Source organism: Ascaphus truei, chromosome 5 (genome assembly GCF_040206685.1).
Source record: "Ascaphus truei isolate aAscTru1 chromosome 5, aAscTru1.hap1, whole genome shotgun sequence".
In the NCBI taxonomy this organism is placed as follows: Eukaryota; Metazoa; Chordata; class Amphibia; order Anura; family Ascaphidae; genus Ascaphus; species Ascaphus truei.
Genome location: NC_134487.1, coordinates 4,886,032 through 4,899,310, shown reverse-complemented (window position 1 = coordinate 4,899,310; position 13,279 = coordinate 4,886,032). Strand labels below are relative to the sequence as shown.

The 13,279-nt window shown below is 52.5% G+C and overlaps 1 protein-coding gene across 1 annotated transcript in view; it reads right to left on the bottom strand.

The window, feature by feature from the left end:
- IRF5 (interferon regulatory factor 5) overlaps positions 1–13,279 on the bottom strand; it is a 179,252-nt gene that overhangs the window by 58,938 nt on the left and 107,035 nt on the right. Inside the window, exons 3-5 of the mRNA XM_075599255.1 lie at positions 7,417–7,606; positions 5,993–6,036; positions 3,935–3,968 (exon numbers count right to left, since the gene is read on the bottom strand). Coding sequence (XP_075455370.1) covers positions 3,935–3,968; positions 5,993–6,036; positions 7,417–7,606 — 268 coding nt within the window. The remainder of the gene's footprint in view (positions 1–3,934; positions 3,969–5,992; positions 6,037–7,416; positions 7,607–13,279) is intronic.

Genomic DNA, 13,279 nt, shown 5'->3' with positions numbered 1-13,279 from the left:
CCGCAGGGTCACACCGATACCCACGTCCTACCCAGTGTCCCTCCCACCGCAGGGTCACACCGATACCCACGTCCTACCCAGTGTCCCTCCCACCGCAGGGTCACACCGATACCCACGTCCTACCCAGTGTCCCTCCCACCGCAGGGTCACACCGATACCCACGTCCTACCCAGTGTCCCTCCCACCGCAGGGTCACACCGATACCCACGTCCTACCCAGTGTCCCTCCCACCGCAGGGTCACACCGATACCCACGTCCTACCCAGTGTCCCTCCCACCGCAGGGTCACACCGATACCCACGTCCTACCCAGTGTCCCTCCCCCCGCAGGGTCACACCGATACCCCCGTCCTACCCAGTGTCCCTCCCACCGCAGGGTCACACCGATACCCACGTCCTACCCAGTGTCCCTCCCACCGCAGGGTCACACCGATACCCCCGTCCTACCCAGTGTCCCTCCCACCGCAGGGTCACACCGATACCCACATCCTACCCAGTGTCCCTCCCACCGCAGGGTCACACCGATACCCACGTCCTACCCAGTGTCCCTCCCACCGCAGGGTCACACCGATACCCACGTCCTACCCAGTGTCCCTCCCCCCGCAGGGTCACACCGATACCCCCGTCTTACCCAGTGTCCCTCCCACCGCAGGGTCACACCGATACCCACGTCCTACCCAGTGTCCCTCCCACCGCAGGGTCACACCGATACCCACGTCCTACCCAGTGTCCCTCCCACCGCAGGGTCACACCGATACCCACGTCCTACCCAGTGTCCCTCCCACCGCAGGGTCACACCGATACCCACGTCCTACCCAGTGTCCCTCCCACCGCAGGGTCACACCGATACCCACGTCCTACCCAGTGTCCCTCCCACCGCAGGGTCACACCGATACCCACGTCCCACCCAGTGTCCCTCCCACCGCAGGGTCACACCGATACCCACGTCCTACCCAGTGTCCCTCCCACCGCAGGGTCACACCGATACCCACGTCCTACCCAGTGTCCCTCCCACCGCAGGGTCACACCGATACCCACGTCCTACCCAGTGTCCCTCCCACCGCAGGGTCACACCGATACCCACGCCCTACCCAGTGTCCCTCCCACCGCAGGGTCACACCGATACCCACGTCCTACCCAGTGTCCCTCCCACCGCAGGGTCACACCGATACCCAGTGTCCCTCCCACCGCAGGGTCACACCGATACCCACGTCCTACCCAGTGTCCCTCCCACCGCAGGGTCACACCGATACCCCCGTCCTACCCAGCGTCCCTCCCACCGCAGGGTCACACCGATACCCACGTAATACCCAGTGTCCCTCCCACCGCAGGGTCACACCGATACCCACGTCCTACCCAGTGTCCCTCCCACCGCAGGGTCACACCGATACCCACGCCCTACCCAGTGTCCCTCCCACCGCAGGGTCACACCGATACCCCCGTCCTACCCAGTGTCCCTCCCACCGCAGGGTCACACCGATACCCACGTCCTACCCAGCGTCCCTCCCACCGCAGGGTCACACCGATACCCACGTCCTACCCAGTGTCCCTCCCACCGCAGGGTCACACCGATACCCACATCCTACCCAGTGTCCCTCCCACCGCAGGGTCACACCGATACCCACATCCTACCCAGTGTCCCTCCCACCGCAGGGTCACACCGATACCCACGCCCTACCCAGTGTCCCTCCCACCGCAGGGTCACACCGATACCCACGTCCTACCCAGTGTCCCTCCCACCGCAGGGTCACACCGATACCCACGTCCTACCCAGTGTCCCTCCCACCGCAGGGTCACACCGATACCCACGTCCTACCCAGTGTCCCTCCCACCGCAGAGTCACACCGATACCCACGTCCTACCCAGTGTCCCTCCCACCGCAGGGTCACACCGATACCCACGTCCTACCCAGTGTCCCTCCCACCGCAGGGTCACACCGATACCCACGTCCTACCCAGTGTCCCTCCCACCGCAGAGTCACACCGATACCCACGTCCTACCCAGTGTCCCTCCCACCGCAGGGTCACACCGATACCCACGTCCTACCCAGTGTCCCTCCCACCGCAGGGTCACACCGATACCCACGTCCCACGCAGTGTCCCTCCCACCGCAGGGTCACACCGATACCCACGTCCCACCCAGTGTCCCTCCCACCGCAGGGTCACACCGATACCCACGTCCTACCCAGTGTCCCTCCCACCGCAGGGTCACACCGATACCCACGTCCTACCCAGTGTCCCTCCCACCGCAGGGTCACACCGATACCCACGTCCCACCCAGTGTCCCTCCCACCGCAGGGTCACACCGATACCCACATCCTACCCAGTGTCCCTCCCACCGCAGGGTCACACCGATACCCACGTCCTACCCAGTGTCCCTCCCACCGCAGGGTCACACCGATACCCACGTCCTACCCAGTGTCCCTCCCACCGCAGGGTCACACCGATACCCACGTCCTACCCAGTGTCCCTCCCACCGCAGGGTCACACCGATACCCACGTCCTACCCAGTGTCCCTCCCCCCGCAGGGTCACACCGATACCCACGTCCCACCCAGTGTCCCTCCCACCGCAGGGTCACACCGATACCCACGTCCTACCCAGTGTCCCTCCCCCCGCAGGGTCACACCGATACCCACGCCCTACCCAGTGTCCCTCCCACCGCAGGGTCACACCGATACCCACGTCCTACCCAGTGTCCCTCCCACCGCAGGGTCACACCGATACCCACGTCCTACCCAGTGTCCCTCCCTCCGAGGGTCACACCGATACCCACGTCCTACCCAGTGTCCCTCCCACCGCAGGGTCACACCGATACCCACGTCCTACCCAGTGTCCCTCCCACCGCAGGGTCACACCGATACCCACGTCCTACCCAGTGTCCCTCCCACCGCAGGGTCACACCGATACCCACGTCCTACCCAGTGTCCCTCCCACCGCAGGGTCACACCGATACCCACGTCCCACCCAGTGTCCCTCCCACCGCAGGGTCACACCGATACCCACGTCCTACCCAGTGCCCCTCCCACCGCAGGGTCACACCGATACCCACGTCCTACCCAGTGTCCCTCCCACCGCAGGGTCACACCGATACCCACGTCCTACCCAGTGTCCCTCCCACCGCAGGGTCACACCGATACCCACGTCTTACCCTGTGTCCCTCCCACCGCAGGGTCACACCGATACACAGTGTCCCTCCCACCGCAGGGTCACACCGATACCCACGTCCTACCCTGTGTCCCTCCCACCGCAGGGTCACACCGATACCCACGTCCTACCCAGTGTCCCTCCCTCCGAGGGTCACACCGATACCCACGTCCTACCCAGTGTCCCTCCCACCGCAGGGTCACACCGATACCCACGTCCTACCCAGTGTCCCTCCCACCGCAGGGTCACACCGATACCCACGTCCTACCCAGTGTCCCTCCCACCGCAGGGTCACACCGATACCCACATCCTACCCAGTGTCCCTCCCACCGCAGGGTCACACCGATACCCACGTCCTACCCTGTGTCCCTCCCACCGCAGGGTCACACCGATACACAGTGTCCCTCCCACCGCAGGGTCACACCGATACCCACGTCCTACCCTGTGTCCCTCCCACCGCAGGGTCACACCGATACACAGTGTCCCTCCCACCGCAGAGTCACACCGATACCCACGTCCTACCCTGTGTCCCTCCCACCGCAGGGTCACACCGATACACAGTGTCCCTCCCACCGCAGAGTCACACCGATACCCACGTCCTACCCTGTGTCCCTCCCACCGCAGGGTCACACCGATACCCACGTCCTACCCTGTGTCCCTCCCACCGCAGGGTCACACCGATACACAGTGTCCCTCCCACCGCAGAGTGGCACAGTGACAGACACGTGTTCTATTGAGTCGGTGTCACCCCCCCTCCCCCCCCCCCCGGGGATTATTACTTCAGAACTCACCGCTAATCTGAAGCGTTGGAAACCTGCTCTGAATCTGGAGAGAAGAGGCAGAGACATTACTGTCAGGGGCAGCAATATCCTGCAAGGTTCGGACACAGGGGGCAGATACCGGGAGAGAGAGAGACAGGAGGGGCAGATACCGGGAGAGAGAGACAGGAGGGGCAGATACCGGGAGAGAGACACAGGGGGGGCAGATACCGGGAGAGAGAGAGAGAGAGGGGGCAGCAATATCCTGCAAGGTTCGGACACAGGGGGGAGGTACAGGGAGAGAGAGACAGGGGGGCAGATACCGGGAGAGAGGAAGACAGGGGTGTGCAGATACAGGGAGAGAGACAGGGGGGTGCAGATACCGGGAGAGAGGAAGACAGGGGTGTGCAGATACAGGGAGAGAGAGAGAGACAGGGGGGTGCAGATACAGGGAGAGATAGACAGGGAGGGGAGAGACAGGGAGAGAGAAACGGGGGCAGATACAGGGAGAGAGAGACAGGGCAGATACAGGGAGAGAGAGACGGGGCAGATACAGGGAGAGAGAGACGGGGCAGATACAGGGAGAGAGAGACGGGGGCAGATACAGGGAGAGAGAGACGGGGGCAGATACAGGGAGAGAGAGACGGGGGCAGATACAGGGAGAGAGAGACGGGGGCAGATACAGGGAGAGAGAGACGGGGGCAGATACAGGGAGAGAGAGACGGGGGCAGATACAGGGAGAGAGAGACGGGGCAGATACAGGGAGAGAGAGACGGGGCAGATACAGGGAGAGAGAGACGGGGGCAGATACAGGGAGAGAGAGACGGGGGCAGATACAGGGAGAGAGAGACGGGGGCAGATACAGGGAGAGAGAGAGACGGGGGCAGATACAGGGAGAGAGAGACGGGGCAGATACAGGGAGAGAGAGACGGGGCAGATACAGGGAGAGAGAGACAGGGGCAGATACAGGGAGGGGAGATACAGGGAGGGGAGAGGGAGGGGAGATACAGGGAGAGAGAGACGGGGCAGATACAGGGAGAGAGAGACGGGGGCAGATACAGGGAGAGAGAGATGGGGCAGATACAGGGAGAGAGAGACGGGGCAGATACAGGGAGAGAGAGACGGGGGTAGATACAGGGAGAGAGAGACGGGGGCAGATACAGGGAGAGAGAGACGGGGGCAGATACAGGGAGAGAGAGACGGGGGCAGATACAGGGAGAGAGAGACGGGGGCAGATACAGGGAGAGAGAGACGGGGGCAGATACAGGGAGAGAGAGACGGGGGCAGATACAGGGTGAGAGAGACGGGGGCAGATACAGGGAGAGAGACGGGGGCAGATACAGGGAGAGAGAGACGGGGGCAGATACAGGGAGAGAGAGACGGGGCAGACACAGGGTGAGAGAGACGGGGGCAGATACAGGGTGAGAGAGACGGGGGCAGATACAGGGAGAGAGACGGGGGCAGATACAGGGAGAGAGAGACGGGGGCAGATACAGGGAGAGAGAGACGGGGGCAGATACAGGGTGAGAGAGACGGGGGCAGATACAGGGTGAGAGAGACGGGGCAGATACAGGGAGAGAGACAGGGGCAGATACAGGGAGAGAGAGACGGGGGCAGATACAGGGAGAGAGAGACGGGGCAGATACAGGGAGAGAGAGACGGGGCAGATACAGGGAGAGAGAGACAGGGGCAGGTACAGGGAGAGAGAGACAGGGGCAGATACAGGGAGAGAGAGACAGGGGCAGATACAGGGAGGGGAAATACAGGGAGAGAGAGACAGGGGCAGATACATGGAGGGGAGATACAGGGAGAGAGAGACGGGCAGATACAGGGAGAGACAGGGGCAGATACAGGGAGAGACAGGGGCAGATACAGGGAGAGAGAGACAGGGGCAGATACAGGGAGGGGAGATACAGGGAGAGAGAGAAGGGGTGCAGATTAGGCGGGGGACAGAGAAGGGGCTTCGATGGATACAGGGCAATAGAGGGCCGTATACATGCAAAGGGGGGAAAGGAGGAGTTAGTGGGAGAGAGGATGAAGCTGTGGGCACACAGGGTGGGGGATCCATTTCCCAAGTTTTGGGGGTCTCACCTCCTCATCGTCATCAGCAACAATGTAGTCATCAATGAAAGGCTCTGTACAGAGAGATAGAGGGGAAGGGGGCGGTCAGGTGTAGACGAAAGAGGGAAATTGGACACCATGGTCCTGGTCTTCACACAGCAAGGACATTGTAAGGGACCCCGCCGAAATCTGACTGATAACATGGAGTGTCTACCAAAAGGAAAATCGCTGGACTGGCCGGACCCCCAACTCCAAGCCCAGACACCCTCGTTTCCCTCCTCCAAAGTCAGCTCCACCTTCCCACATCAAAACAAGCCAGGGTCCCACCGGTCACCAGCCAGGGTCCCACCAGTCACCAGCCAGGGTCCCACCAGCCAGGGTCCCACCAGTCACCAGCCAGGGTCCCACCAGTCACCAGCCAGGGTCCCACCAGTCACCAGCCAGGGTCCCACCAGTCACCAGCCAGGGTCCCACCAGTCACCAGCCAGGGTCCCACCGGTCACCAGCCAGGGTCCCACCAGTCACCAGCCAGGGTCCCAACAGTCACCAGCCAGGGTCCCACCGGTCACCAGCCAGGGTCCCACCAGCCAGGGTCCCACCAATCACCAGCCAGGGTCCCACCAGTCACCAGCCAGGGTCCCAACAGGGTCCGATCAAATCCCGCATCTCACACTCCATTCTTCTCCTCACTTTTAAAGCTTTACATTCTTCTGCCCCTCCTTACATCTCAGCCCTAATTTCTCGCTATGCACCATCCAGACTCTTGCGTTCTTCTCAAGGATGTCTTCTCTCTACCCCCTTTGTATCTAAAGCCCTCTCCCGCTTTAAACCCTTCTCACTGACTGCCCCACACCTCTGGAAGTCCCTTCCCCTCAGTACCCGACTAGCACCCTCTCTATCCACCTTTAAGACCCACCTTAAGACACACTTGCTTAAAGAAGCATATGAATAGCACTGTGGATATTCTGAACACATGATACATAAAGCTTGGCCCCCTGCAGACGCACTTACCAGAACTCCCTCCTACTGTCTCTGTACGTTCTACCTACCTACCAATTAGATTGTAAGCTCCTCGGGGTAGGGACTCCTCTTCCTTAATGTTACTTTTATGTCTGAAGCACTTATTCCCATGATCTGTTATTTGTTTTATTTGTTATTTATTTGATTACCACGTGTATTACTACTGTGAAGCGCTATGTACATTAATGGCGCTATATAAATAAAGACATACAATACAATACAACAGTCACCAGCCAGGGTCCAAGCTCAAACAGATCCTGTTTTAAGGTCAGCCCAAAAGACCCTTCTTCTCCCTCATTCCAAAACGAGCCAAGGTCCAACTCCCCTCCACAGGGACTACACCGTAAGACGTAGATCTAAATCTCCCCAGCCCCACCTCTCTCTATCCCAGCACTGTGACTTCCCACCCCTTCCTTTCTCTCCCGTCTCCGTACCTCCGTTTTGGCCGGGCAGGTCACACAGCTGGTAGATTTTGAACGGCTGCATGGGGGTCTCCTTCGTGCCATCGTACAGCAGTTTGAACTCTCGGCTCTTGTTCAGCGCACAGCGCAGATTTGCTTTCCACTTCGCCGGGTCGGGTTCATCCACCCCCTCCTGATACTTCCCCGTCTCCTTGGCCCAGGCCTGCAGGGGGGCGGAAGAGGCACACGCCAAAACATTTATATGCCGAGGCTGAAATGTCTCTAGAAAGTAACGGTATTGTGTCTGATTGCAAGAAGATCTATGCTGGTTACACATTCGGGTAATATGTATGTACAGTTATATATATATATATATATATATATATATATATATATATATATATACACACACATATATATATTATATACTATATATATTATATGTGTGCAGTATGTATATAACATACAGTTTGTATATTATTCTTACATCTTTCTATTTTTATGAAAACATCCAAACATCCTTCTGTTTATTATTATTATTATTATTATTATGGATGTATTTGCATAATCGACAGTCCTGATCTATGTCATTCCTCCGTTTCTCTTGTATGTACAATATATATATATATATATATATTATACAGTATGTACCGTATGTATACACACAATTTTTATGACATATTGATGCTCTAAAAACAGAAAGAGAAAGAGACTAAAGAAGTGTGTAATAAGGAAGTAAAACTAACTTTATAAATGAAGTGTATACACGCACACACACGCGCACACACGCACACGCGCGCGCGCACACATGCTCGCGCGCGCACACACACGCACACACACACACCTAATCTTCAGCCTGTCTCCCCACTGCTGGATGAAGCCTCCTGTCATGATAATATCGTGAGCTATTAAGTATTTGAATCAATCTGATGCTTCAGGGGTTAATGTGATTGGAGTTTGATTTTAAAAACACATAGACATGTTTTATGGCCAGGTAACTCCTTGGCCAGGCCTAATTTAGGACTGATGATATCTAGAGATAAGAACATATGTTTTGCCGGAGATGGGAGTAAATTATTGTTCTCCTGATACTAAAATAAACAGGACACTGATGAAAGGTTTTCAAAGCATTCCTGGAAGGGTTTTACAGAGAGCCCGGGGGTGTGACTATCCCATACCATCCAAAACAATATTACATATGGAATCATGGACCTGACGGCGATGCTGAAGTATAATATTTCGATATTTGTGACAGGGGAACGGACGCGATACGGCCAGATATGGGAGGTCTGGCAGGTAATAAGGGGCAGATATCCATTTGTTGCTCAAATTTAGGATTACTTAGTCTGTTGCATCAATAATAATAATAATAATAATAATAATAATAATAAAAATAATAGCATGTTCTTGTATAGTGCTGCTAGTTTTACGTAGCACTTTACAGAGACATTTTGCAGGCACAGTCCCTGCCCCGTAGAGCTTACAATCTATGTTTTTGGTGCCTGAGGCACAGGGAGATAAAGTGACTTGCCCAAGGTCAGAAGGAGCCGACACCGGGAATTGAACCGGGTTCCCCAGCTTCAAACTCAGTGCCAGTCAGTGTCGTTACTCACTGAGCCACTCCTTCTCCCATAACCGCCTGAATCTATTGATGTGACCCATGTGTGTTTAGGTACTACAGAAGGGAAGTTATGAGTGAGTTTATATACAGAAGGGAAGTTATGAGTGAGTTTATATACAGAAGGGAAGTTATGAGCGAGTTTATATACAGAAGGGAAGTTATGAGCGAGTTTATATACAGAAGGGAAGTTATGAGCGAGTTTATATACAGAAGGGAAGTTATGAGCGAGTTTATATACAGAAGGGAAGTTATGAGCGAGTTTATATACAGAAGGGAAGTTATGAGTGAGTTTATATACAGAAGGGAAGTTATGAGTGAGTTTATATACAGAAGGGAAGTTATGAGTGAGTTTATATACAGAAGGGAAGTTATGAGCGAGTTTATATACAGAAGGGAAGTTACGAGTGAGTTTATATACAGAAGGGAAGTTACGAGTGAGTTTATATACAGAAGGGAAGTTATGAGTGAGTTTATATACTGTACTGAGGGAAAGTTTAAACGTCATTTTTGTAGATTTTTGTAGGGGTGGGATTATATTATTTCCATGGGGGGGAAATAAATCGTACTTAAGTCTGAGCAAAGTATTATGAAAATCAGATTTCAATAGAGGTGTGTTTTGGACCAAACACGTGATTTCTCATGTCTGTATGTATGTATGTATGTATGTCTTTATTTAGATAGCACCATTCATGTACGTACCGCTTCACAGCAGTAATACACGTGACAATCATATAAATAACAAATAATACAAACAACACAAAGGGGAGATGTGCTTCAGACATAAAAGTAACAATAGGAAGAGGAGTCCCTGCTCCGAAGAGCTTGCAGTCTAATTGGTAGGTAGGAAGAACGTACAGCGACTGTAGGAGGGCGTTCTGGTAAGTGCGTCTGCAGGGGGCCAAGCTTTATGTATGAGTTGTTATCAGCCGCGGAGATACTCATATGCTTCCTTAAGCAGGTATGTGTTTTTAGATGGGTCTTAAAGGTGGTTAAAGAGGGTGCAAGTCGGGTACTGATGGGAAGGGCATTCCAGAGGTGCGGGGCAGTCAGTGAGAAGGGTTTAAGGCGGTGACCTCTACACCAGTGACCTCTCTGCGAGAAAACCTATGACATGGTAATGTACTATATAGGGATTTCTATTTTATGTTTTAATCTGTTATTTTAGGAACCTGTTCTGTATTTACTGCAATTGTACCGGTATGTTCTTGCAATCCTTTTTCTGTAAGCCAAGCACTGTATTTTTATATATTAAAACATTTAATAAGTGATGCTTTGGGCTGTGAATGAACTTTTGCACGCTCTGGAGAGAGTATTTACATTTCCGGACACATTTTGCTACAACAGATGTGTGTGTGTGTGTTAATTGCTTCATTTTTTTCTATAATAAACAGGGACTTGAGACCCTGGCAAATATTAATTTTAGATCTTTTATTTGCATAATTTCTCAGGTGGTGGAAGCGTATAGCAATGATTGCAATTGAGCAAGGGGTTAATATTAACAAATTGAAGGTACCTTTGCGAAGGAGAAAGGTGAGTTGGCTAGCGTAGCCGTGTGTATTCACCCTACTTGCATATCTAAGTCCCGTGCTCACAGGTGCGCCGCGCGCAGGATACACAGGTCACATCCATACATGAGCACGGGCAGGATACACGGGTCACATCCACCCGTGAGCACGGGCAGGATACATGGGTCACATCCATACGTGAACACGGGCAGGATACACGGGTCACATCCATACGTGAGCTCGGGCAGGATACACGGCTCACATCCATATGTGAGCACAGGCAGGATACACGGGTCACATCCATACGTGAACACGGGCAGGATACACGGGTCACATCCATATGTGAACACGGGCAGGATACACGGCTCACATCCATATGTGAGCACAGGCAGGATACACGGGTCACATCCATACGTGAGCATGGGCAGGATACAGGGGTCACATCCATACATGAACACGGGCCGGATACAGGGGTCACATCCATACGTGAACACGGGCAGGATACACGGCTCACATCCATACGTGAGCACGGGCAGAATACAGGGGTCACATCCATACATGAGCACAGGCAGGATACATGGTTCACATCCATGGGCACGGGCAGGATACACGGGTCACATCCATGGGCACGGGCAGGATACATGGGTCACATCCATGGGCACAGGCAGGATACGGGTCACATCCATGGGCACGGGCAGGATACACGGGTCACATCCATGGGTATGGGCAGGATACACGGGTCACACACTTCCCTTTTGAGGCGCAGGGGGCGGTTCTCTTGTAGGATCGTCTTTGTAGAGGGAGAAAGGGGGTGGCCCGGTATTAAAGGGGTTGCACCCCATATGGCCATCCCCTGACCTCACCAGAGAGACAAGAGGTTAACTGGACTGCGGTCCAGGGATGAGGGTTGCACCTTGTTGTACCTTGAAAATGTATGTTCCCCTGTTCCCATGTTTCATTATAAGCATGTATTTTAATGTTTTAAAGTGCATTTCTGTATCTCTAGTTCTGGAGGTCGCAGAGAGTTCATATTTGGCCAATATGTGGAGTCACTGTAGGCATTAAAAACTGGCAAAGGTCGACCCACTGAGCCCACCAGAATGGAACTTATTAATATGTGTAGATATTAAAGTGTATATGTATTTTATTTTGGATCTGTTCTGAAAATGCAGACGCCATTTGCTAGGCAAATAGGTCATGAAGGGCAGACGGCTGAGTAGCCTAAGCACGGTGATCAAAAGTTAACTGCCTTGATTGATTAATACTTAATCCCTAGACATTGGGTAACAATCAACAAAACTCTGCCAGTCTAATTGTTACCTGAGGGCATGGGTTAGTCTGTGTCTCCACGTTAGATAATTGTTCACCAATAGGCTGTGTTCAATGTTAAGAATAGGGTTGCACAGGTATATAAACTGTGTCAACCCTACAGTTTTTAGTTGTGCTTCTGATTCCATCTTGAATGTCACTGGACTGCTGGAGAATTTCTAGTGGATACTTCTCCATCCCCCAACCCTAAGTAAGTGTTACCTTCTTGTCTGTTAATTGTACTATATTGATGTGTTCACCTTATTTAAGGAATAAATTATATTTAATTATATCTAAGCCTCGTTCAGTTCAACCCAGAGATTTGGTGTTCATTATATCTTGTCATAAGTTACCGTGACAGTCTTGTTTCTTCCAAACGCCTCCATCCCATCTTCATTCTATTACTGATTCATTTGACAGGTTTGGGTTTATTGATACTTGCTGGCCGAGGCAGACTTAATCCCACCTTCTTTGTGCAATGATAGCGTGATACATTGTGCATTATTACCGGCTGCTCTATTATAACTAGCGTCGCACTTATATGATACATTCAGGATATTATGTTGCAATACTTCCCAGCAGTCGAGCTCATGGGCCTGATCCGGCAGGCTGAGACACACACACACACACACACACACACACACACACGCAATGCATTGTTACATTGTGTAATTTCCAGCCTAGTCAGGCGTTCAGATTAGCAGTGCAGCTCATCGCTTGTTAGCTGTTCTTAGGGCCGTTCTGTTCCACCAATTTATTAGTCATGTCTACTGATTGATATCTTTTTGACCGGCCGGTCAGGACACTATTGGGGGACCTCTTGGTTCCCCTGCTGTGTAGGGTTTTTTGTTGTAGCGTGTGTACTATTTTTTCCTGTGTGTTACTCAGTCTCTATATGTGTGTGCATTAGCGCTCGTTTATTAGAACTCGTTTATTAGGGCTCGGGTCTTCATTACGTTTTGGAGTCCGATTATTTTAGGTTTTTGTTGTTTTTAATATGTCTTTTTAATTAGTGTTGTTTAATAAATATTTTTCATTATTTTTGGTATCTTTATATATATATATATATATTATATATATAATATATATATATATATATACACGCGCGCGCACACACACACTCCATGAAAAATACATTGAGAGGTACATTTCGTTACCATGTGTATATATGTATATTTATTTATAAAATATGTTACCAGGAAGTAATACATTAAGAGTTACCTCTCATTTTCACGCATGTCCTGGGCACAGAGTTATGATGACAGATACATGGTTACAAATATATAGATCCATTAAGTGAGCAGAGTTATACATTATATACAAGACATTGCATGCTCAGTTAAAGATAATATATAGTTACATAGTTACATAGTGGATGAGGTTGAAAAAAAGACAAGCGTCCATCTAGTTCAACCTACTTTATGCCAACCTAGCAACCTACGCTAAATGTAGCAACACAGAA